Source organism: Protopterus annectens, chromosome 14.part0 (genome assembly GCF_019279795.1).
Source record: "Protopterus annectens isolate FY-2018-M chromosome 14.part0, PAN1.0, whole genome shotgun sequence".
NCBI classification, from domain to species: Eukaryota; Metazoa; Chordata; order Ceratodontiformes; family Protopteridae; genus Protopterus; species Protopterus annectens.
Window position 1 is genome coordinate 721,676,492 of NC_056748.1, and position 27,364 is coordinate 721,703,855.

Below are 27,364 nucleotides of genomic sequence, written 5' to 3' on the forward strand. Positions count from 1 at the left end.
CCACCAAACTTGAGTAACCTGAAACTGACTTTGCAATTATAAGCTGCTACACGACTTCAGCTACACTGTAAGAACTACAACTATACCAAATAACTAAATATAAATACATACACACGGATGAACAAATAAATACCAAGTAATTAAAAGTAAAATCCAATTACCGCGAGAGTGCATGTTACAGTACAGAGCACTTAAAAAGGTGACGTAATCACGTCTGTGAGTCAGTGATAGGGAAAGAGGAAGTTGTGTGCTTTTTCTTCCCTTATCGATAAACATATAAGTTCTAAGTATTGAACGAGGGGGGCTCCTAACCTAAATTGTAATAGGAAAGCTATCCCCATGTAGCCTTCATTGTCCTGTAGTACTACCACCCTATGGAGGTGATGGAAAGTCCTCTGAATCTGGTAAGTTGTTTTTTTATGCAGTACGTACCTTTGTGTTTTTATGTTAGTGTATTGGACATTTTGTGTCTTGGAACAAAGAAGGTCTTCTACAGAAGTAAAGTTTAGGCACTGTTAAAACGTGCTTTTAGCTGGTTGGCACCTTTTGAAAGTTATGCGAAATGGCACTGCGTGTTGATGATTACTTACTACAATAATGATAATTTCAGTGTGTACTTCTGCAGGTGAAACACTTTTTTTTCTTATGGAATGTTGTGATATTTCAGTGGTTAATGTTTAGATCGCTGCCATTTTCACTGATCAACATTAACGCGTGTTGTTTACCACACTAATACTGTATAATGTTGAGCAAATGTAATATTTTATTCTGTGACGTGTCATTTGAGAAAATTAGCATGATATGGTTTATTGTACTGCATTCAGTTAATGCAGTGGTGTAAAATCTTAAGCATCTCCAGACTTTTGGATATTAAAATGTGAAGTTTCATATTTGTTTTAGCAGTACTGTTGTATGATTGTCAGTCCTTTAACTGGTTATGGAAGGAATCCTGCAGTACTATGTGTGCGCGTACCCTTACTGAGGGGTAGAGCTGCAAGGACAGGGGGTGCATGTCCTTTTTCTGCTGAGAACCATGTGAAAATATTTCAGGGATACATGCACAACCCATTAACATTATGCTGTGAAATTGAAACTCTGTCCCCGAAAATATATCTGTAAGCGGGGAGGTTGGAACACTTTCAGATAGTATTACTCCCCTACTGTTATCACATACACACATCAACAGCTGCATATACTCAATGGTAGGATACATAAAATAATCTAACACTGTATAGAGTGATGCTGGATGAAATAAGGATTCTGAGGACCATCAAAAGAAAGAGTTTAATCATTGTAAATGAAATCCTGAATTAGTGGGCTGCGTGTACGTACCTTTGGTTTTTCTTGGTACAAAATAGTGGAATGAGTACAGTATGTACTTGGTTTAAGTAATGCCCTTCCCTTTAGTCGTTGACTACTTCCATTTCTGTTTTTGTGATCCCAAACCTCCTTCACATGTGTACATACTAATGTTGAAGGTAGTTGGTCCAGAACCTTCCAGTCTGAGAAACTGTGTTCCAAGTAAGGCAAGGTCCTTGAAATATTAAATACCAGTGTCTGTACAAAACCCATCAACCCACAACAAATTTTCTTGATGAATGGATGGTAAGATCACTCTTGGGTTCATAGGTTTATACTAGGATAATTACCACCAGGGTCCTTACAAATCTAGCTGTGCAACCTAAACTAATTTTGTCCCCAAGTTCCTTGGATGCCTACATGGCGGGGATCTGTTATTAAACAGGTAGCGAAGGGTTTTGTGTGTGTGAGGGGGGTTTGTTGGGGGGTTATGTTATTTGGGGATTCATTTACTTGCTGTCAACTATTGTCTATCAGAGACATGAGGGCAAGACGAGGTGAATTTGTGATTTCCCATCCAATGATCAACATTCCTTTTGCAGAGGGTCTGGGATGAACTTTGCTTCACATACATGGGGAGCTTATCCCATAGTTTGGGGATCCTTTGAGACACATATTGGTCCCTCCAGCATTTTCTTTTTGTCACATACAAAGTTCAGGTTCTTGGATCTAGTGTTTCTAGTGCTGTTTGTTTTGCAGATGTGCAAGAGATCCATCAGAGCTGGATCTGAGGATGCATCATATGCTTGGCGTAGATCTCATCTCCGTAACCTGTAGGAGACTGAGTACAGATATAGGGCCTTAAGGTCTGTCTGTGTAAGACAGGGTATTCATACCCTGGATTTTCCTGGTGAGGAACCTTTGCGGGTGTTCCAACTGTTGCAAGTACCTGGTTAGGGGGCATTGTACTCAATGGTGGGTCTGAGGACGACTGAGTAGAGTGGTACTATAACTTCCTTGGACCTGGATGTCATACCCTTGCTAATGAGTTGGGTTACATAGAATGATTCTCGCTATGTTTTGGTCGAAGATCTGATTACTTATGTTTCGAGATCCCTAACTATCAGGTCAACTCTTAGGGTTGTTTTTATCAGTGGAGTAATTGACTTGGGTGGATGGTTTCCCAAAAGGCACTGTAATGCATTTCTTCATGTTGAGTTTTAATCTGTGGCTTTGGCACCAGTCATTTCTTTGTGGTAGACCCTGTTGTAGGCTGTTGGTGTTGTAGAGTGAATCTATAATGGCTTCTAATTTACAGTCATCTGCAAACTTGGTGAGCCAGAGGCCTTTAACAATAGCCTTGACTTCCAAGAAGTAGATGCCCAACACTGAGCCCTAACAGTGCACCACTGGTGACCAGTTTCTGATGGAGGTGGTCTCATCGATCCTGACTTCTTAGGTCCTGCTGTGTGCCAATCAATAATCCAGCAAGTTGTGTAGGGATTTATGTCTAGTTCTGAGAGTTTGTCAACAGTACCTGAATGGAGTATTGTCAAACTTGTTGGCCCTGTCAAGGTAGGCAGTATGCACCATTTTCCCCTCATCCATAACCTTGATGACCCTCTCAAAAAAAAGTCTACCAGTTTGAGCAGGGAATACTTTCCCTTAACAAAGGCAAACCGTGATGGGCCTAGTGTTTTTAGGTTGCCAGTGCCCTTGTTGAACATTTCAATGATAAGTCGTTCCTTGGCTTTGCATATTAGACTTGTCGGACTGACAGGTCTGTAGTTGCTGAGTTGGTTAAATGGTCCACCCTGAAGAAGAGGGATGACCATTGCACCCCTCCATTCAAGTGGCACATAACCTGCTTTGAGGCAATAGTTGAAGAATGCCTCGAGTGTGGCTATGTATGAGGCACCCAGAGATATTGTCAGGGCCCATTGAAGCAGTATATTTAGCCATAACGAGTGCCACCAGGACCTACTCCCTAATGATAGTTGATGGAGATCTGCTAGAATGGATTTCGGAGAGGTTAGTGGAGGGTGACGTTAAAGCTAAATTTATCAGCTAGTAGATTTGCTATGTCACTGGTCAGTGAAAGTTGTGCCGTTTACCACTAGTATTGCACACTGCTGAGTGCTACCTTAAAGGTTTCTGACATAGCTGAGTAAGACCTTGTGATAGTCCCTGGCCAGGGAGGCTATCCTGGCCTCATAACTGGCCTTGTTGGACTTTACCTTTTAGTTTCTTGTTCAGTTAAATCAGAGAGCTCTTGTCTTAGTGAGAGTTGCTGTTTCTGTTTTTGGCCGTGACTTTTTTTTCATTTGTTATATATCTTGTTATGGTAAGGATTTCACCAGTGGGGTTTGTTTTTGGTGTTAGATATGGGCTTGCTTCTGGAAGGTACAGCAGCTTCACTGCAGCCATTTACATGTTTGTGCAGGGTTTCTGTTAATAATTGTAACTAATAATAATAAAATCATTAATGGGTAGGGTCACATTATTTTATTTTGTGAATTGTATTGCAATACTGTAATATAAAAATGTACACTTGCCATGTTTCAGTTTTATTTTTATTCTTGTGGATATATGTGTCCTGTTTTTTTTCTTTTGGTATAAAGTTATCTTTGTATAAAGTTATCTTATTTTTTTTCAATGTCCTTCATTTATATGGATGTTTTTTCCTGTTTCGGGAATCATTATTATTCCTAATACCCCTTTCAGTAAATTTCTTTGAAAATTAAATTAAGTGAATATTTAGGATTCTTAATATTTTGGGTATTTTTTATATTGTTTTTAGTTGTTTTAGTAAAGAGAATATGTTTGTTTAGGTTTGTGTATTTTGATGGTTTGTAGTGATCATGGTTTGTACAGGTTTAAATGTGCTCCTTTTTTCTTATTATTTAGTGCTTACTGTAATTTTTAGTAATGTTTTAACAAGGTATTTAGAATTTTAGAGTGAACTAGGTGTGCCTGATGATGATGCAGGTGACTTGGTATTTTACTCATGATCCTTTAGAGTGGCTGTAAACAGAATGGGCAAAAACAAATAAAACACTGCATTATGCAAAGTAGTGCACTGAGCAACAACACACACTAACGGTACAATTTAGTAACACATGTAGTGTGGCCATGCTAGTTGAGAAGCAAAATAGTATGCATCATGTATCAATGAACACATAATGACTTGCAAATGAGTGTCAACATGCTAATGAGAGCCATTGTAAAACATACAGATGTGCTTCTTACCAGGGGCTGAGCAGGGCGAAAGTGATGGTTCGTTGCTTGTCTGGTCAGATCACACATGCACTCGAGTCCTTGAAAAGTACCAGTATGACTGTGTCATAGTTCACGTCAGTGTCAATGACTTGAGGTGTGCCTCTCAGGACTCTATGAAGAGAGAGATGATACAGCTCTTAGACTGTGTCCAAGGTAGGTATGAGTCGAGCATTGAGCAGGATTGTACCTTCTCCAAGGATGATGCCATGGTATCGCATGGTATGAGCAAAAAATAATTGACTTAGTTTTTGGTGTCATTCAAAGGGGCTCCAATATTTGTCAGCATGGGAGGGATATGATAGGTAGACCACACTACTTCACCAAGATGGCCTGTACCTGTACCCTTTAGGGTTTCATATATTGACAGACATTTTTCATCCCCTTAGTGCCTTTTTTTTTTTTTTTTTAAGGCAATGCCAACCTGATGACCCTACCACCATAAAGAAACAAGCAAAGGGGAATGTGAAGTGTTGCTGATCAATGCTAGAGGCCTAAAACAAAAACTCCATTCCCTCCAAGCCTTCCTTCCTGCAGAGGACATTGACATCTGTGTAATGACTGAGACATGGTTTAAAATATCAGAGAGTGCTCTGGCTGTACAGAGCTATTGCGCACATTTAGACATGCTAGTGCGCAGTTGAGGAAAAAAGTTGGAAGTGTCTCAATCTACATTCAGAAGAGACTCCTGTCCAGGCTGGTAAAGCAGCATGTTGCACAAAAGCTTCTTCGTGTCCAAATAACCATCAACACATACCATATAGTAACTAGCTATAAAACTCCCTCAATGATGCAAGAATACCCCCCCCCCCAACGCCTATCTATAGGCACAGGAATCTCTCCATATTAAACCCAGTGTTGTTTTCCTAGGAGATCTAAACTATCCAGCTATAGACTGTGAAACCTGCACAACAGAGATTCCTGAAGTTTTTCAGTGCAAATATCTTGGAACAATCAGAATATCCAGTAGAGGGTATAATGTCTTTGATTGTGTTCTTACTGGAAGCATCTTGCACAGTCACTTGCATATCTTCGTCAGTTGTCAGGTCTGACCATAAAGCAGTTTCCTTCAAAATCAAATTGAAACCAGAGATCCCTTCCACCCAAGCCACCTTTACAAATTTATTTAAGATAGACTACCTACTCCTAAGTGATGTATTTATCAACCTTCATATCCCCACCAAACCCAGTTAACTTACAGAAATGTACACACTTCAGAAACAAACCTACATGGTAGAACCATAATGTCAACAATCTGTATAATGAAAGGAAAACTTTTTGACCGAAAGTAAGAAGAGTAATTCCCAGAATGTTAGAGCTCTTGTCACTGAAATAAACAAACAACTCAGGAGCTCAGTGAAATCAATCAAAGCCAGAGACGTTCACAAGGCATTTTTAGTTATGTTCGTAATCTTGAAAACGCAGCACAGCCATGTGCAGAGCTGATTGTGAATGATGTTACCGACACTGAGGCTGAACATATAGTGAAGCTACCAGATGATACATTTAGCTTTAACTTTACCCCCTCTCTCCCCTCTGTCTGTCCCTCAAAATATGGTTCACATCTGGCTGTCACACAAGACCAAGTCCTAAACGAGATATCAGAATCAACAAATACTGCATCGAGGGTCAAACGTCCCTGGATGTACCTTTAAATAACATGAAGCATGATTTAGCTATACCCCCATAACAATACTGTTCAAACTCTGCTTCCATACAGGTTTTGTACCAAGTGAATGGAGAACAGCTACAGTCATTCCCTACATAAGGGAGGAACTTCCACAGATCCATAAGTCCGTCCAACCTCGTATACAAAGTCATGTAAAGACCTATCATGGAACTAAGCCATCAAGACATAAGGAACCTCCAAACACCGGGCCAGTCTCCATTTGCATTTGTCAAAGGCAGGTCGTGCCTACTGAACCTGAAGCATGTTTTTGGCAAGGTCACCAAAGGAATTGATGAAAGTAAAATGGTAAATACCACATGCTCATACTGGCCAAAACATTTGAGTTCCCCACTCAGGCATAGTAAAAAATAAATAAATAAATAAACTGAGAATAAACCCCCGTGTGACCCACTGGATTGAAAATTGACTCTCTGATAGTACACAGGAAATCAAAAATAGGAAAAGTTACCTCCATATAGAGACCAGCCACCAGTGATGGTCCCTAGGGTTCTGTGCTGGGACCTGTCCTGTTTAGCGTCTACTTTTCTGAAGTAACAGTCACTACCAAAGGGCTCTGGCTGACTGCAGATGTTTGCAAGCTATGAGCAATAATTGAATCCACAAATGACTTAATCATCTTGCAGGAAGATTTGTCCTAAATAAATAACTGGTGCCAAAATCAAGGACTGAAACTAAATGCCAAAAACTACATTATTGTATCCTTAGGGAAGTCCTCTACCACAGGGAACTACTACATACAGTATGTTCCTAACAGTTGACCCAATTGTTTGAGTATTTAAGCACTTGTGTGGAAAGTCCTTCTATTTTGCACAGCTTGTAAACAAAGGGGTTGTCTTTGCCCCCCTTTACTTAGCCCTCATTAGGCCAGTCATTGGATATAATGCCCCTTTTGGCTTATATCTGTCCAGGCACATGTAAAAACTGGAACACCCCCAGAGATACCTTACTAAAAGGATACATGGCCTATACAACCTGTCCTACGTGGACTGATTCAAAGCTCTGTCACTTGTATCCTGTATCCTACACACTGCTAAGAGGTGACCTGTGTCTGGCATATAACGCATACTCTGACCCAATACTGATGGATTTACTGCACATCAGCAAGTCATATGGCATCAGAGATGCTTCATCTAGGCATCTAAGCCTCTTCTGTACCATCAAAAGAGCAGTTTGGCGGGACACATATATTTCTTTCAGAGGATACCATTGCTGTGGAACAGATTCCCCATCCACATAAAACAAATTTTATCCCTGTCCATATTCAAGCACAATATAGATCTATGGATGGGGAAATGGAAAATTTAACCCAGGACTACCCCATGTACTATTAATGGACAGATGCAGCTTCTAAATGTTTTATCTCATGTATGGGTCCCCTCATATTATCTGTGATATGATCCCAGTTTTTCTTGTACATAATTATTGACTACGGGATGGGTAAGGACAATCCCTAACCAAATGGGATAGGTTAAAATGGCCCACAAGGGTAGGTAGCCTATGAACCTATTGATTATAGAAAGACAAAATTAAATATGGCAGCTTATTCAGAAATTTATAAAATTAGTGTTGTGAGCCATGACAGTCATGTCTTCTGAATGTCGGCATCTTTTGATGTATAGGAGTATCAGTCACAATAAAATGCGAGGAGTCACATTTGCAGTAGTTGAATAGCATATCTTAGTGGCAGCATTTGAAGCCAGTATCTGTAATGTTGTGTGCAACTGCCCTCTAATGTCAATATGCTGGTGACACCTGTGTTATAGGAGTAGGGCTGGTGTGGATGGGAGGACTCTCACTGAACAGAGGTATTGCCAAAGGTCCTTCCTGCCTCTCCAGTATCACCTTAGCTGTGGGTAATGTTTGTGCACCTTCCATTGATAGCATGGCTGACAGTGCCAGTGTGTTCAAAGTGTGTCGTGTGCATGGTGCTGTCATCATTATTACCCACCAGTGATTCTTTACCAAGCAACACTTATAAATGCATAGAGGTAACATACCTCTGGCAATGCTGGATCATAGATGTGAATACCATACCATGTGGCACAGTGTTAATGCTAATTATCTACATAGGCTGTGGGCACATTCATGCTTTGTGTTGCAACTTGTTGCTGTTGTAGTCAGAGTGTCCCTAGATGACAGATATGCATCTGTGTTTGTTTTAGTAAATGATTCACAGCTGGAAGTGACTGTCCTACAGGCACAGCATGTAGTAGTAATACTCATTTGGTGCATCCTGTGTAGACACTTTGGCAGTCATCACCAGCCTAGCTTACACATGCAAGCCACTACTAGGTATGGTGGTCATGTCACTTTCACAGGCGAGGGTTACCACGAGTTGTCCCACCTCCTGTGAGATGGCTCTACATTGATGGACTTATCCCCAGTGGTCAGCCTGTCTCTAACAATTTCCTTTGCCATGCAATAATGTATCAGTGATCCTGAGACACTCCTAATCCATTGTCCTGTTATGGCTTTCCAGTGCATTGATGGCCTGCATCAGTCCCTGCCACACCAGCTATTCTAAGGTGTTGTCTGCTTTACTGTTTTCCAGGATGTGTATGCTATATGTGTTTAGGGCCCATGGACAGCTCCAACTCCTGCGTGGTGAGCTTTTTCAGCCACTCCAGTTACTTCAGTACTATAAGGTATTTACACCTGTTCCATGTGTGTGTGTCGTCAGTCATACTGGTGCTGGTAACATAGCTTGTGTTTATTCTAGTGAAGGCCTAGTCCCTTTAGCATGTCATGCTGTCTGTCTGTATATGGCAAACTGTTCTGATACCTGTAAAGCTGGATGATGAGCAGGCTTGACCTTGTTCCCTCTGCCCTGTTAGTTAGTCAGTCAGTACTGCAAGGTGTTCAATCAGGTTGAGCATCCCAACCATAAGAAATGCAACCTTGTCTTGTGCTGTCCCCATCAGGTTGATCCCAACTCCATGTAACCTGTTCTGTCTTGCCCTGTTCCATGTGTCCTGTCAGTTTGAGTACTGCCATTCATCATGTCAGTCCTCTGTTTTGCCCTTTGTAGTGTAATAGGTTCATAGGTAGGTAATAGGCTATCTGGCTGAGGGCATTTATAAGCCTAGCCAGACTGTGTCAGCTTTCGCCGCCCCATTGATTAGTTAACTGAGCCTCTGTCAAGAAGAGCCAATTAAGTGATCCCAGGAGTGTATTTTCTGTTGCCCATCCACTCATCAAGGTTTCTCTTGAAGAGTGTTAGTGAGGGTCTCTGCCTAATGTATTTAGGAATTTTGTTCCAAAGCTTGGGGGAGTCTCCGTGACAGGAATCTATCCCTCCAGCATGTTCTATTTATTGCTGTGGCGAGGTTTAGCTCACTAGAGCGAGTGACTCACAGTGACTTGGATTTCTCTAGGTGGAGCATGTCCATCAATTCTGAGTTGGACATGGCTTTGTAAGTCAAACAGAGATCACCTCTGAGTAAGTGATATGCCACTGAGTACAGCTGGAGTTTTTCCAGTCGGGCTGCATAGGACATATGTTTGAGGCCAGTAATCCTCTTTGTGAGGTACTTTTGTGGTCTTTCCAGCATTTGGAAGTGTCTTGTGAGGTACATCCCAATTGTGGCATTGTGCTTTATGATGGGTCTCATGAGTGACGAGTAGAGGGGCACTATAACCTCTTTATTTCTAGATGTGAACCCTTTAGGAATTAGATGGACCACATAGAAGTATTTTCTAACTACTTTGGCAATATGATTGCCAAAGGAGAGATTACCATCTGCCTGGGTCCCCAGATCTCTTATTACCTCTTCTGTATTAAGGGGGCTGCCACCTATGTGGTAATTTATGGGTGTTTTGTTTTTCCCAAATGGGATGCATTTTTTGGCATTTAACTTGAGACCATGACTTTGACACCAGGTGTCTGTCTCAGTAAGGCCCTTTTGCAGAATAGTTGCTGAACAGTAGGGGTCCCAGGACCGAGCCTTGTGGGACACCAGTTGTGACTGGTTTAGAGTCTGACCTGGAGCCCGCTATTCTTGCCGTGTGAGTTCTGTCTGTAAGCCAGTTGGCAACCCATCTCGTGACATAGGGGTTTATGTTTCAGGTTGGTGAGTTTTTCTGTAATTCCCGAGGTGGGGAATGGTGTCAAAAGCCTTGGCAAGATCAAGGTAGGTTGTGTGACCTACCTTCCCCTCATCTATGGCCTTGGAGACTGTCTCAAAGAAGTCAACAGGTTTAGTAGGCATGATTTGCCCTTAAAGCCGAACTGGGCCGGGTAAAGTGTTTGAAGGTTCCGAGTGTCTTTGTTAATGAGTTCCATGATGATGCGCTCCATAGCCTTGCAGACCAGGCTAGTCAGGCTTATGGGGTGGTAGTTACCAGGGTCAGTTATGGCCCCTCCTTTGTGGAGCTTGACGCTGTGCTTTTGGCTTTTGAAAGGGCTGTTTTCACCTGTGCGTCTGTGATTTCTGGGACACTAAACTTTTCTGGTATTGTTGTGGGCCCTTTTGGGGGTGAGAGGGTGGTGATGTTTGCACTGAATCTATCTGCCAGGATGTTGGCAATATCAGTAGGTTCAGTATATTTTGCACTAGCTCGGAGCATATCTGCAAGTTGCCACTTAGATTCTTGACATAATTAAAGAAGGCTTTGTGGTTATCTTTCGAATCCTTGGCTATTTTTATTTCGAAGTTAGCCTTGGATGATTTTATGAGAGACCTTTAGTTTCTTACTGATACTGATCAGGGATGTCTTTCCTTCTTGGGATTTGCTTTTTTTTCTGAACTAGTTTCCTCCTTCTGTTGTATAGCCTGTTATGGCAGGGGTCCACCAGATTGGTTTCCCTCTCTTAGGAGAGTGAGTCTTGGTTTTGCTAGGGATGGCACGATCATGCATCCTTGTAGGTGCTCGTAGAGTGTATTTGTAAAGGTTCCTGCCTCTTGGACACTGTTACCTTTAGTGTGGGGGCTGTGAATCGTGAAACTTACCACCTGTGTCTTAAGTAAGGTGAAGCTTGCTATAGAAATGTTTTTCACTTTGGTTTCCTTGGTTGGGGGTGGTGGTGTGGTGTGGGCATCCAGAGTGATTAGTTTTATGGTCTGATCTAACCAGTGACTGGTTGACCTCCGGTGCGGAACACATGTTGCCCATCTTGGTGATGATCAGGTCCAATATGTTTTCACCTCTGGTAGGGGAGTTTACCAGCTGATCCAAGGCATTTGAGTTGATAAATACCAGGAAGCGCTGGACCTGGGAGTTTGTACTCGAGTAATTTTCCCAGTTAACCTTAGGGTAATTGAAATCGCCCAATATCAGGGTATTCAGTAGGACCTTCATGTTTTCCAGTGTCTCCAGAAAGGCGGAGGGAGATCTGTAGCAGGCCACAATTTGCATTGCAGATTTGCCCGAAGTTAGTTGCACATGGATTATCTTGGCGGTATCATGCTGCGCCACTAACTTGGAGGTGTAGGTATCCTTGATGAATATGGATACACCTCCTCCTTTTGTGTTGGTCCATGTTCTGTGGCCGAAATGTGTGGTATGAGTTGTAGCCCGGTAGTGCTGGGGTGCAGTGTGGAGCCTTGAACCAGGTTTCAGTTACTGCACAGATGTCAACGTTCTCCATACTGAGGAGTGCTTAGAGTGCATGCATTTTGAGATTTAAACTCCTGGCGTTGAGTAGCATAACCCTCATTTCTTTTTTATTTGTGCTATTTACGGAGCTGGGTTTGACTTTTGAGCACTGACACTGGATCCCCTTTGAATGACACCAGAAACTTAGCCAATTGTTGAAATTGATCATTTTTTCTTTATACTGCAGTATCATTCTTGTTGAGGGCAGGATGCTATTCAGGGTCATACCCGCCTAGGCTACATGATCAGAGAGCTCTTCCATGTCTCTCTTCATGTAGTCCAGGGAGGTACGTCTCAGGTCATTCACACCAACATGAGCAATGACAGAGTCATATTTGTACTTGTTCTGGAGTGAACTGAGTGCTTGTGTAATGTGGCAGATTCTGGCTCCCGACAGGCAGCTAACAGTAACCTTCTCCTTGTCCGGCCTAGTGAGTGGGACATCAGTGTGCCTGACTATAGAGTCTCCTATTACCAGTGTGTTATTTCGCATTAAGGGCTGTGATTGTGCGGCACACAGATTTTGTGTTTTATGTGTTGTCTGGTTTGTGACGGGAGGTGCAGGTTTTTTGGGTGTCTGCTTTGGAGATCTCTGATGTTTTTGCAGGTTTTTATTTAGAGCCTCCGAGTATGATGATTTTTGCAGGTTTTTATTTAGAGCCTCAGAGTTGTGTTGTCTGGTTTGTGACGGGAGGTGCAGGTTTTTTGGGTGTCTGCTTTGGAGATCTCTGATGTTTTTGCAGGTTTTTATTTAGAGCCTCCGAGTATGATGATTTTTGCAGGTTTTTATTTAGAGCCTCAGAGTATGATTTTGTGTATTTATGTGTATTTTTTGCCAGTGCTGGTTTACTATGTATGTGTGAGGCTGGAGGTGTGTTGCAAGTGTTGACCTTCTCCTCATGACTGCCTGTTCCAGTCTTGGGTGGAGAGAGCATAGCCTCCAATTTAGTTATAAAACTGCATCTCTCACATATGTTCATGTTTTGTGATATCCTACACACATCCCTGCTCTGCTATTGTGCCTGTTGCTTTCATGCACCCTTGTATGGTCGGTGCCATCCTTAGGTCCATTACAAGTAATCCTTTCTGCTTTCAGTTTGCCTTTATGGTAATACAGTTTGATATTCACTATGTTCTGATTCTTTGGTTGTTTGTCATAATGTTATCTCCAGGAATACGACAGCTGAGTTTTGTGCTAAAATGGGCCTAGTAACAGTATGTTGTTGAAGTGATTTTACACAACTGTCTCTGAATCTAATGCGATACATTGTCAGCCATAGTCCGTGCTACAGTGCTCCTATCTGCATATTCCTAGACTGAAAAGTCATGTATAGTATGCACACATGCGTGGCCTCTGGGAAGCCTGGCTGCACTGTATTTGTGTTGATAAACATTTACATTATGCTACTGTTACTATGCATCTTGCTGCCCATCAATGTACATTGTGTGGTATCCAGAGCATGCAGCTGTGAGCATCATGTTACCATTTTCTCCTGGATTAGATAGTGATGGGCGTAGCCTGAAGAGGTACCAACACTGTCAGTGCTCCAACATGGTGTAGCAGGGAGTCTAAATCTTCCTATAACTGCTGTACTTAGAACATATGGTGGTCTTGCTGGGGAAAGTATGAGGGCCCACCAGTTTGCCAGGGCATTCAGTGATCCTATTGGCATCACCTACTCTGGCGAGCAGTGTAGGGAGGAGGGAGCCACTTTTTATGGTACACTTTCACTTGTTGGATTGGCACAGTAAATTACACCTAGCACCTGCAGCTGTATTTGTCTACTGTTGTCAGGGATATACTGTGCTGATTACTGTTTTGTTTTCCAGCACCTCAGGAGATGCAAGACAGTAGCGTGGCCATTCAGAGGAGGTGACATCAGTTGTCTAGGTGGTGTACCTTATTATTGTAATAAATTTCAACAGCCGTTACTGATCTATCGTTTTGTTTTTTCATTTTTATGTCTGTTTTTGTTTCTATCCATTTTCATTTTCTTTTTCTCTGCAGGATCAGCCATGGTACAACCAGTGGTGAGGCAGCTGACACAGTCCTCTGCACTAGCTACTGCACCTACTGCAGGCATGCCTTTTTTGCAGGATCATAAAGGTTACACTGTGGAAGGTGACCCATTGGACTCACTGGTGGTCTCATTGGCCACTTCTCAGGATGGGAGGAAGGTTCCTCATTTGAAAATGATGTAGAGGGGCCTTCTTGGGGAAATCCTGCTGGAAGTGTGGTGGCTGATGAGGACTGGAGTATCTCTTTGTGCACTATATAATCGCACAGTCAGCCACATCCATCAGGCCACCAAAGATGGTGAATGATGTATGGGAGGCTCCTCACTGAGCTGGTCTAGCAGGCCCTCATTACTACTTCCTAACCTCACCCCCATTGTTTCACTCCCATCTCATGTTTATTGTACATTCTCCCCAACGTGGGTTGTCTCTCATGTTTATTGTACATTCTCCCCGACATGGGTTGTCTGCCCTCTATCAGTATGCATGTCTGCACTCTTGCCCAACTTTTGTATCACTGCCTCCACATCAGTCTTTCTTTCTTTGTCTCCCCTGCTTCTTTCTTCTTATCCTTCACTCTATCTGCTGTTTCATCTTGATATTCTTCACCCCATTAAAGGAAATTAGACAAGTTGTGGTCACAAAAAATGATGCAGTCTTTTCCCTCTATACTGATCGTCTGTACTTTTTATCCTTATGCATGTTCCACTGCTTGCTGTACTCTTGAATTAAATGACTTGTCACTTTGTTGTGGCACCTTTTGTTTCTGGTTTCCCTGCAGTGTCTGTCTCATAACTATGGGATGCTTTGATACATATGGGAATGCAAACAGCATGAGCAACACCACCTGCCTGTTGATTTTCCTTGAGTCACTGCCCATAGGGCAGTCTTTTCAGGAGCTTGGTTATTGTCTTTACTGTCGCAAAGGTTCATTATATAGCGTTGCACTGACGGGACCAGTCTGTGCTGGCACTCAATGCATGTCTAATCCCTGCTAGGCCCTTTTACTTTAACTTCATCTTGCTATTTATTGCTGCATGGCTGCATATCATTGAAAAATCTTGTATAATAGTTTGTTCTTGGAAGAAGTATTTTTTGTAGGTTTATGGTAGTTACTAGGCTTACAGTCCAGGGAACCATTGAGGAACTTAGCCAAAATTCCCAGTTGCCCCTAAGCACTAAGTGAATTGCTCACAGTCAAACAATAGACAGATGAGGACTGAGGGACTGACCCTTCACCACATGAACTATAGCTTGTATCCTTAATCCTCTGACATTCAGTTTTGAATTAATTAATTTAATTATTTTTAACTCTGGTACTGGGACATTGAAAGGACCTATTTCAGCTACTTCGAAGAAGAATATCCTATGTACAAAGCCAGGTAAATCTATACAGCACTCCAGCAATCGGATAAGTACATACAAAACTCAGAAATTAAGCAATAATTACTGTAGACAGTAATAAAAACCTTATTAGATTAATGAAGACAGCTATAAAACACAGAGAAATTAAAGAAATAATTGATAATTTGCTATAGCTTTCTTTACTAAGTGGATGATTAAAAGCATTTATAAGTGGTTCTTTTAGGAAGGTGGTTGTCAGGGGTCTAAAGTATTTAATGTCAGAATTGTTATTAATGCCTAGGGATATGTAGTCACCAGTTATGTGACTGAAAACAGAAAAAACATGAGAAGAAGGTTGCAAGGAGCTGGGTTGTTCGTAAAATAAGTGTGCCATTCAGTTGTGACATCAGAGAGTATGGAAATCTGTCTAGCACTCTATCTGTAGGCATGATGTGGAGAATAACCAAGTTTCACCACCTTAAAAATCTGAGTTAGGAGAAGGTGTGCTGATTACCTTATTAGAAGCCATTTGACTCTCAACAGAGTAATGCACTACTGTTCTCTTTTTGGCCAAAAAATGTCTATATACACTTTTGGGGGTGGTGAAGATTATTCAGATTTTGAGGGAATATTGTTCACCGGTGAGAGGCCATATTTAAACTTAACTTGTCAGTTCTGACTTCCAGAAGTAAGAAGCCAGGATAAACTCCAACACTTGTAAAGCATTGTATTGATTATAATCTTAAGCTGCTCGAGGTCCACATTCATAGGAAGTGAGGGGAGTCTAGTCAAATATCCCAATGCATACAAACAATTGCAGTTCACCGTTTGCTGAGTAAAGGAAGGAAATCTTTAGATCATGGCCCTTATTTCGGTGTTGCAAGGGTGACAAATTAGTGTTTTACTTTATTATGCGCCAGCTCTGTTGGCGTAGAGTAATGAAGTCCTGACTTGGACCCAGGTGATGTGTTTTCACTTAGCAGATTGGGCACCTCTGAAGCTGGCATGGGGAGGAGAGGAGTGATGCAACTTTGTTAGATCCCCTGTCCTTGGGTTAGGGGGTGTTATCCCCAAGGCTGAATTCCTGGTAGAGACTGGAGACCCCCAAGGGCCCAGAGCTGTCCTGTGGCAGTAGATTACTCATGGAAGTGGTGGCACATTCTCGCTAATGCCTGTTGCACTGCAAACTCTGGACGTATTACTACACATGAGCAGTGGGGCTAGAGCAGCAAAAAGGCAAAACCCCCAACCATTGCTAATGACTGCCTAAATGATCTTGGTTGGTTGCCTGCCCAGTGTAAGGTCATCCTGGTTATTGGAGATGCATTAGGAGCAAGGTTTGCAAGAGTTTTTTGAATTCCTCTAGTAGGATGGGATTGGTAGAGGGGAAAGCATTTGAGAAAAAGTTTTAGATGAGTCTTTCTTTCTTTTTTTTTTTTTCCATTCTAGAGGGCAGCTTTACACCTCCCAATGGTTGTTTGGCTTGGCTGACTGTCTTGTATAAGTTTAATCTTGTTTCAGAAAGGGGAGATTTTTCATATAGTCCAGTCACCCTGTTTTCAGTTTAGGAAGTTTATAATTATCTTTGATCCAGCCTGCTCTTGTCTCCATTCCTGTTTCTAGTAATCAGAAGAATATATTTTATTTGTTTTTTTAATGATGTTAATGAGGAAGAAAGAAGTGCTTTCAAGTGAGATACCACTGGTCTGTCAATTTTGAGAAGTTCTGAATTAAGAGCATATATCTCATCAGAGGATATGGGGCTAAGGATAAAAGGAATGGGTGAAATTTCTAGATTTTTGCTTGGCAATTGAAATAGGTTTATCCACACGTAATAGATGAAGAATGTTAAGATTATGTAGGTTTGTTGCTCATGACCAACTCTAATAAAGTATGTTTACCAGATAGAAAACAGGAATAATGTGATAGACATTCATTTTCACAAGAAAAACTGGTAAAACACAAAATCCAAAAGGCTCCAAAACCAAAATATATGAGTATTTATGTAACTTATTTGTTTTGGTTTACCAAATAAAATAGTTGCTGCTCGTGACTTTCTGCCTTGGATTTGGTTTGGTTTTGGATCCATTTTCACAAGAAGTGTGCAGAGTTTGTGAGGGAGTAAATTTAAAATAGTATTTAATTCTTGGGAAGATGCTAGGGGTGAGGAAGTAGCAGCATAAGAAATTCTAGTCCGATTTTTGATATTCATTTTTCAAACCTACTAGTTGAGACCATATTTGCTTATGTTAAAAACTGGCTTGCAGATGAGGTGATTCTTGAAACGTAGGAAATAGCTTCTCATTCTAGGACCAGGGTGTTCAGTCCCATTCTGTAGACTACTTTCTTTAGCTGTGATTCAGTAGCATCAAGTTGAGAACCAGATTGTTGTATTGTAACATGTAAATCATGTAGTTTGGAATGGATACAATTTGCTTACTCTGATTAAGACTGATGGATGAACAACGGTCTTCTGAGAAAGATCTTGGAGGGTTTAACTATGTTTTACAGGAATCTCTATGGAAAGGCCCTACCACGATGATAAAACAAAGTTATTTTAGACCATCTAAGTTTGCCCAGTTTTTTGCAGGAACAGGCAACAAGTGTGTCTTATTCCAGTTGCAGTGGATGAAGTCCCAGAGGTCTTGAGGTAACAGCCCAAGTGCAAGTCCCTGAACTCTTAACAGTCTCCTGCTGGAGGCCTATGACTTGGCACAGGAACAGTTGCTGCTTGACATGACTGAATAAATTGTTGGACACTGGTCAAAAGCTGACTTCCTAGAATATGGAGAGTAATGTCTGTTATGCTGAAAGACTGCAAAGGGCCTGCGTTATTGTTTTCATATAGGCCAGTTTTGGTGCCTATCCATGATTTTCATCTATACAACTTCCAAAATGATCTTATTGGTGCGTGTTTTAGTGGAACTGAGCCATTATAAATTTTTTTTTTTTTCCTCCCTCATTTTGAGCATCAGGCAGTGCCCCCAGTGATTAATTAAACTGACTGGATCAGCGAAATCAGAAAGCCACAAGGTCCACTCAGCGATAATTAGACTAATTATCGCTGAGTGGACCTTGTGGCTTTCTGATTTCGCTGATCCAGTCTGTTTTCTTGGTTTTCTTGGTTCAGCAATAGTTTGTTTTCAGTGATTAAACTGTTCTTGCTATAGCTCTAGCCCATCAATTCCCCTTTGGGCAAGAATCAAATGCCAGGGGAAAGTCCTGTCATTTATAGTCAGAATCTGAGGTTTCTCTTAACCTTGATGTTTCCCCGTCCAGACCAGTAGGCTGTCATTGGTGGTCATATCGCCCATTTCTGGAGTGACCAGCTGTAAAGAAGCTCTTCCAATTGACCTCCAATTTCCACTTGGGGGGTACTAGGGTGGGATGTGCTCACAGCCCCTACCCCCAGAAGTAACAGAGCAGGCGCTGCCTAATCACTTTTCACCATCCTCCCACCAGTTTCTTCAGCCCAAGCCATTAATCAAAACAGGGATATAGGAGTCCTAGCCGGATATTTATCCCAGTACGCAGTAGAACAGGCTTGGATTCATTAGGGGTAGGCAAACTTTTGATAGCACCATTAAGACTTGTTGATTTAGGATGGCCAAACATTGACTTCTATCTGATGATAGTGTATCTAGATACTAAAGGTTTCTATATGGTGAGTTAGGGATTCTTCTATAGTATTTTGAAGACATTATGCATTCCTCATTGATTTGCAGACAAGCTTGCATTTCCTGCCCTTTTTTCCATCCTATGTCTTTAGCCCTTTGGTAGGACCCTGACAATATCTGGTTTGGTAGCATTGTTGCCTCACAGCAAGAAGTTGTCCCGTTCGATTCTCAGCTAGAGCGTCTTCTGTGTGGAGGCATGCTTGAATGGGCGTGCCTTTGTTGAAGGTTGTGCGTCAGGGCTGGTAAACTCGGCACGTAAAAATCACTACCAAACATTAGCGGACTGGAGTTCCACTGTGGCGACCCCTAACCCGGATAAGCCGAAAGACACAGCAAGGTAGTGTTACTGTTGTAAGGAAGTAAAATGGTCACTCTTTGCTGATGACCTTTTGGTGCATCTGACCCACCCAGGCATGATCTAGGAGAGCAGTTCTGCTACTGTGACAGAACAGCTAGTTGTCTGGTTTATCCTGTTACACATAGAAAGGTTAGTAATTGTTTTACCATATTCCACATTAAAGTAAACCTTTTCCATATCGTTGCCATTGTTATGCCTTTAGGTATCAAGAGATGCAGTTGGCCTCAACATTAGAAAAGACAGTTGTGGAAACCTGTAAAAAAATTTCTACTAGATCCAGAAATATCTTGCTGGATCCTCCACATTGGATGTGTGCTCTTCTTTTGAGTCTCTCTGCTGATCTACCACCAACATTTTTTTTTTTTTTTGACACCTTTGTGTGGGGTAGTAAGGCATCCGTAGTGGCCTGGTATAAAAAGATTTTTGTCTGCAGATGTAAAAGGCATTGGCTGTCCACATTTTGAGGTGTACTTATGGCCAGTACATGTATACACCTCAGATTGAAATGTTTTAAGCTTGACTTTAGTATTCCCACCAGATGAGTGATTTAGCGTGTTTCCTTTGAGTAAACAGACAGAAAAGCCGTTTTTTTCCTTCCTTGGTAACGTAATGAATCCCACAGCGACTAAGGAGATGCTAGTGCATGCATCTGTGTTGTGTTGTCTTCTCCTTTCCTTCCTTGCTGTTTGTGAGGCAATGGACTGGAATTTGTTTTATTGGTGTTTGATCTGCTTGTTTTTTGTGTTTTTTTTTTTTTTTATAACAGGCTGATGCTGAAGAGCCAGGTACCAGTTTTTGTCAAGACCTCTATTTCCATCAGGAGAATGTTGTTTGGATCTGAAACCTTATCCCATCCTCAGCCTTGGTTACAGTAATACATGCACTGGTATCATCCAGCATGGACTAATGCAGTACCCTCTGCATTAGGCTTTTAGATGGGGCTTGGTGTGCCTGCAGAGAGTGCAGAATTATGCACAGAAATTATTACTGGGTAGTTCATATGTCTTTCATATAAGCCCATAAGATCTGCTTTTGCTTCCATTTTCTACCATATTTTTTCAAGCTCTTAATTTCTGTACCTCATTTGACAGAGAACTCTAAACTTCAAGTATAGCTATGCTGGTTTCTTTATTACACTTCGTCAGCACTACCATCACTTACCACTTAAAAGAGGTAACATTATATATTTAAAGTGTTATGGAAAAGGGTAGTAGTGGCCTTCATGTATGGAATTACAAATTGTGGTGGTAGGAAAAAAGGTTTACCTTCTTAGTGTGCCTATTCTCCAGCTTACTGGACTAGCTACAGATTCTGTTTCTTTTCATCCCTACTAAATTTCTCTTTCACCTCACCAGTTTTGATTGACAGCTTCTCAGGAAAGCTGTTGTGTGCCTACTAAATCCTTTGTGGAAAAAAATGTCCACACTGACATTGCCTGCAAACTATATTTATCCTCTGCTTTGTTTTCAGTATCCTGAATTAGTTGAAGAGCCTTTACAACTTTTGCAGTCTTTACTGGAGTTCTTTCTAGAGCAGTATTGTCTTAAGTTTAGCAGTAAATAAGCCATATGATTGCCTTTTAAATGCAAAACATAATGGAGTAGTTTCTTCGTTCTGCTGTTGTGTGACTGGTAATCCAGCATTACAGTGTGATCTGAGCATCACAGATTGCTTCAAGTCCAGTAGAAGACAGTGAAATGGACATGGCTTGGAGAAGTAACTTTGTCAACTCATGGTACACAGTAGGATAGTTAAATGCAGACGCAGCTTGGAAACTTATGTGTAATGACTAGTCATGAATTCTGTCATTTTCAGGTCACTTTTTGAAAGGCCATTATGCACACATTGTGCCTTTATGTAACTTGGGTATGTTTTGCTAAAAGATCAATAAATTTACATAAAAATAACTTTAGAAAACATGATTACACCCACCAAATGGTTGTTGCTTCACAGTTAAACAATGATCTCCTGGTAAATTTAATACAAGTATTTTTTTTCCAGGCTCATCAACAAAGTCGTAAAGCAGAACGTTTATTAGTTGCTGGGAAATATGAAGAAGCTATCAATTGCCACAAAAAGGCTGCAGGTGAGTTTCTCATAATATTAGTTTCTTCACCACCACCAACCACTGATACCTCTTTCACTTGCCAGTGTCCTGGGAAATGCATACGTTGTTCCCCATGTGACCACTGCTGTAATATTCATGTTGCCACCACAGAATTTATGTACAACCCAGTTTCCATCTGTATGCTTGGTAGTGGTTTTGGCATGTAGGATCCCACATCCACCACCCAAAAAGGCAGGCCGGCTATTGATGTGTGTTCCCCCCCCCCCCCCCCTTTCCTTTCAACCATCCTGAGGCACCGGTCAAAACTGTCATTGTTAATGCTGGTGGACCCCCTGCCTCAGAGCAGCCAGGACCTCTGGTGATCTGTACAAGTATGGCTGTTTGCATTTGAGTTTAATTGCTTAGTACAGCAACACTGGAGATTAGGGATTATTCATTCACAACTAATTTTACACACACACACAAGTGTTTTTAAAATCTATTGAGCATTATTTTAATAGTTACTGAATGCCAAATCACCCATTGATTACACATCCCTACAAGAGGCACTGAACTAAATTCTTTGTAATACTAGGGTAGAACTAATTTTATTTTTTTTTCAGAATTTAGTGCATTTGTAAAGGTATATTTAAGCCCTGTGAACTCTGCAGTGTGTGTGATGCCTGTGACCTAAAAATGATTGTAACATTGTAGCATTTCTCTATAAATGAGAAAAGGAAATGAAAGGAAAAGTGTGCGAAACTTCTAGCTGAAATGTAAACTGCGACATTCTGCAGCTTCTCCAGAGGGACCGCATTTGCTTATAATTATATTTCCCAGTTGTGCAATTATATTATACAAGGGTTTGGCATTAGGAAGAAAAGGAGCCATAAAAATGCAATTGTAAGTCTCTTGAAAGGAAGCTGTTAGTACTATTCAAATGAGAATTTGGTTCTTTCTGAATTGGGGATCTGAATGTGAAAAATACTTGTTTAGTTGGCCTTTCTTCTGTTTAGGAAGAGAATTATGTAATTTGATCTCTCTATTTTCTTCCTCCCTCCTGCAGCTGACCATCGGTTACAACTGTCTCCTGTACTTGTTCACCATATCTTCTGGGCCAACCCCTAGCCTCCTCTGTTTTCAACCTGACCCACATCCGGGGCAAGTGAGGAGATTGTGGATGCTGGTGCAGCATTATATTACTGCTGGGGAGTGTACGTTAACCCCTGCAAACTCCACAGTTGCTGCCCTCGGGAGGTGCATGCACACTTCTACACATGAGCAACCTCCTAGTTTTGCATCATACCGCTTGTGCGTCACAGGGCTCGCCAGGTTTCTAGCACTGTTTTATTACAGTGAGTCCAAGCAGCTTCCCTCCCCCTAGGATAGGTGAATCACCTTCAGTCACTCATTCCTACTCCCATCCTCCTTCCACGTTTTATATTGACTAGAGGCAAGGTCTAAGAGTTGGTATTAGCAAGGTGTAAATGACCACATGACCTATTTGCCTTGTATTTTCTTTGCTTTCTGTGATGAGTAAACTGACATTGCATTCTATTAAATATTGCTTGTGCAGAAGATATTTTAACTGAACTTGCATGTGCTTCAGAAATGTTGCATTACAGGCCACTACAGGAATAGGCTGTACCTATCAAAGCCTTGATACAAGAAACATCAACTTGTTTATACTTTCAGACAAAAACTCTAGAAATGTATTTATTGGCCTTTGATTACCGGGAAAGTCTGACCGGGTAGAAGCCCATTTTTACTACAGGCCCATGGGGAAAAGCTCCACATTATTACAAAACCTTTTAAAAACAATTTTACAATCTTCAAAAATGAAACAAAACCATCTGCAGCTTAAACAATTATAAGAAATTAGACACAATATGAAAACATTGGTTAAGAATCTGTACAAGGTATGTGGCAGTCATTTAATAATTGGAGAAATTTGACACTTTATAAAGAAATTAAAGGTAAGTTAGCCTAATAGAAATAGGAATTGCAATATGAACAGGCTTATGGTATAGAAGAAGTAAGAGCAGACTTGCCAAACTCGGGAAGAGATTACCTCTTAACTGTTAGAAGGTCAAAAGCATTGAATCATTTCAAAAGCCAGGTTGATTTGCTGTTAGTTGACAAAACCTATATGGCTAACTCATTGTGGAATTGAGCTCGCTGTGATCTCTTGAGGTCATGAGCCTTTTAATAACATTGTAATCTTTTTTTGAGAATTACCAAATATTACCAGGAACAAGACATTTCAAACCTGGAAATCCGTGCACCTTTGACTGTGGTCTAGCAACGTAATTTTGCATTGGAGTTTTAGATAGTTTTAGTTGTGGTGAAACATTTTTTGCTGCAGGGTGCGTTTGAAGGTGGAGCTGGAGAGGTTGGTCAAGCCAAGTTAATTTGTAAGAGTGAACATGGATGGGAATATCAGTGGGAATGTTTATATTAACTTGTTCTCTGTGTATATCCTGCCAGGATAAACCAGCGGGTGTTAAAACATGTTATGATTTGGGTATTTTTTTACTTGTGTAATAGTTTTGTCTGGAACTTGATGTGAATAAAGAAGGTGGACAGGGTACCTAGAAGAATCGTGCGTTATCCAGTTTAATTTTTTTTCTGTCTCTTATTGATCTCTATGATTGGTAGGTACAAGCTATATGTTTGAAGGCAGTCCTGAACTTATTTTATTGTGTTTTTGTTTTTTGTGTAATCTAGGTACCAGGCACAGTCCAAGCTACATCAGGTTTACATTACTGAAGAGAACTCTGACTCTTTTTTTCAGGCAGATATGCATCTGCAAGTAAATATTTATTTTTTGAAATGTGTTAGACTTGGAGTAGAGTATGGGAATATTAATAAGGGCTTAAAATTATTAGAAGGAAGTTGCCAGAAGCCCCCAAAGATATGGGGTGATTTAAAATATGGGATGATTTAAAGAAATGTGCTAGACAAATTGCTACTCATCTGAGAAGGGAAGAGAAAGTTAAATATAGAAAAGCTAAAGCTATGGAGAATATTTGTTGGTTCTTATTCATTCATACTTATCCACTAGGTGGGGGGAGTACACAGACTAGGAGAGACATTTTTAATGTCCATTATTAAATTATAAATGCTGTATTTCTAATAAGGATCCTGAAAACAGATTAAAAATGTAAAATAAATAAATAAAAATAAACAGCAAATGACTATTTTGTATGCATATGGTTATACATATACTCAGAGATTTTCCTGGTAATAATTTGCTTAAAATACATGGCAGCTGAAATAATGCGTTTATATCACGTTATCGAAAGATGAAAATAGCGAACGCTATTTCATCGGACCCAAAACATCTAAACATGAAAATATCGAACATTCAGAACAACAAAATTTACTGCTCTGAAATACATACACACAACACAAGCACATCAAACAGCAACCACACACATACACTTAAATTCCTACATCTAACACTACACTAAACTAAACATACACTACTATACCCTCTTACCTTAACCCAAACCTAACCCCCGTCACTATCGCACACTCACCTAACCCGCGTCCTAACCCTAACATACAATTGCACACTTACCTGAACCCAACCTGTAACTTTCCGCCACAGCGCTAAGAATAGTGAGGCCACAGAAACGGCCAACCAAATTCTTTCCCGAGGAACAAATTCGCTGTTCTGCAGCTTCGCTATTCTTAGCATTCGCTGAATAGTGTTCGATATCAGAACATTCGAAGTTTTAATACTTCGATGTTGTGATATAGACCCAAAATAATGTGGGTACCTACTACAAAATGCTTTTATATAGTTGATTATTTGACTGAAAAAGAATGTTTCCTACCTCATGTCTGTGAGTGGTGATATCCCAAAATCTTATTTTGAGTGAAAGGAGTTATGTTAGAAATTTGATACTTCGTGGTAATTAGCTGTCCATATTTTTGGCCAGATGCATAGCTCTCAAAGAATCGGGAACAAATCTTAACAGAGTCTGTAGCAACTCCAGACATAATCAGGGACTCTTAAAATATTAGTACTATTAACTTGAGAGACTGACAGAATAAGAGAATTTGTATGTATGTATATCTTCTGAAGCAAAATTGAGTCAAACTGTGGGACAGTTGAGAGGTATGGCAAATTTGCCTATTTTTAGGAGCTTTTGTCCAGATTTTCACTGTCTGGTTGAGGGGTGGCTTGGGACAGAGGCCTAGGCCATATAGAGTTTGACACACGACAATTATATGAAGTACGAGAAGCTTGAGAAACAAAACTTATCCCATCCCCAGGAAGTGGTAAAGTCATGTCTGCTTCTGGAAAGTATTGGATGACATGTACCTGACGTTAGCTTATTTAAAGATGTAATATCCCCCCCCCCATTTTCTTTTTTTTAAGTTGTAAATTCTACTTACTTTGTATATGTAATGTGTTAGTGCCATACCTTGTATTTTTATTTTAAGTTTGGTTATTGTGGCAGGGCACTGATCAATAGTAACCAATTTTGTACCCCATCCTGGGTGTGGAGACATAATTATTTTTTAAAACTGATAGATTTATTGTGTTCTTTTACATACAACAAGATCTATTGCACTCTCTTTTAAAGGACACCTTAAAGCATGCAACCTTTAGTCTTAAGGCTCATGATCAACTTTCAAACTGTCCATATACCATATTTTCCCCTCTCTAGTGGTCTTCCAGATTTGGAATATAATTAGTAGAGCTTTACTTTTTGGGCATCTGAAGTTTTTTGAGACTGTTCTAGTCTTGTTACACTGCAGCTTTACTTTGAGATGACTCGAGGAGCCTGTCCTTACATCTCCTGACTATTAACTCCCAGTGAGTCTTTCTTGTTGTGTTAATTTGGGTTGTATATCTTCCTTGAACTTTAGTATATTTAAGTTTCTGTGATTCCTGCTATACATCTTTTCCATAGGTAGCATAGGACTTTGGTCAAACCAGATGTATTTCATCATTTCTGACACCCTGTCGAATATCTAGATGTCTGTTAGAATGCTCATACTCACAACATATGTGAGTGGGTTACTATCCTCCATGGAGCACGTCCTTGCATCACATAAATGCAGTTTTGTGTAGTTATGCATTTTTAAGTACATATATCCCATGTGCTTTAAGATCTGTCAGCTAAAGGCACAAAAACAGTCAGTCACACACCCTCACCCTGTGCTTTATATACAGATATATTTTCCTGCAAGTATGAAAAGAATGCAGTTGTTGACCAGAAAGCCCACCTGGGCATAAAACCACTTTTCAGTATGAGTACTTGAACAACCATACTTACAGGTTGCTGGTGTGGCCGTGTGTACGCCCATGGCTAACACCTATGCTAACCAAGTGTTAAATGAATGGGAAAATGAAAATGAAGAAAAAAGTTCCAACAGTAACCAGGTACCAAACTTGTAATAGCAGCAGAAGTAAAACCGAGGCAAGGCTCAAGGCTTCTAAGACTTTTATTGACCAAAAAACACAAGCGCTTTCATCAATTAGGCTTCTTCAGGTGGAATATAAGTATATAGGGGGATGTCCGCAGTTTACTTTTAAGATTCAAAGGTCGTTACGAAATACAGTTATGTTACCCTAAGGAACAGGCTACACTAAGCATTACTAAAGGCACTAGACCTTGTGGTAAATGTAATTTTTTGTAATTCTGTTTCTACTTGTTTTACATTTTCGACATCCTGATACTGGTGAGGCATATACCTTTACTGTTAATGCCAGATGTGATTCCCGACATATAGTCTATGTTGCCATATGTCAGATATGCAGAAAGTTCTACGTAGGCAAAACTGATTATTTAGAGAGAGAATTTGGGAACATTTGTACCATTATAAGAAAAGGTAGTTCATTTAATGCCCTTGCCAGACATATTAAAGATACCAGTATGCAACATAAATTTTCTTTTAGGACTATAGGTAGGATTTTTGAAAGCATAAGAGGTGGGAGATATTAAGACACAAACTGAAGGCTTAGAAGCAAGATGGATAATTAGATTAAGGGCAACAGAAGGGCATGGTTTAAATGAATATATTCCATTAAGACCTACTTATGT

The 27,364-nt window shown here is 40.6% G+C and overlaps 1 protein-coding gene across 1 annotated transcript in view; it reads left to right on the forward strand.

Annotated features, from left to right (window-relative positions):
* Positions 1-230: 230 nt before the first annotated feature.
* The window catches only part of NRBF2 (nuclear receptor binding factor 2), a 119,397-nt gene continuing 92,263 nt past the window's right edge, over positions 231-27,364 (forward strand). Inside the window, exons 1-2 of the mRNA XM_044056463.1 lie at positions 231-404; positions 21,257-21,341. Coding sequence (XP_043912398.1) covers positions 375-404; positions 21,257-21,341 — 115 coding nt within the window. The 5' untranslated portion in view covers positions 231-374. The remainder of the gene's footprint in view (positions 405-21,256; positions 21,342-27,364) is intronic.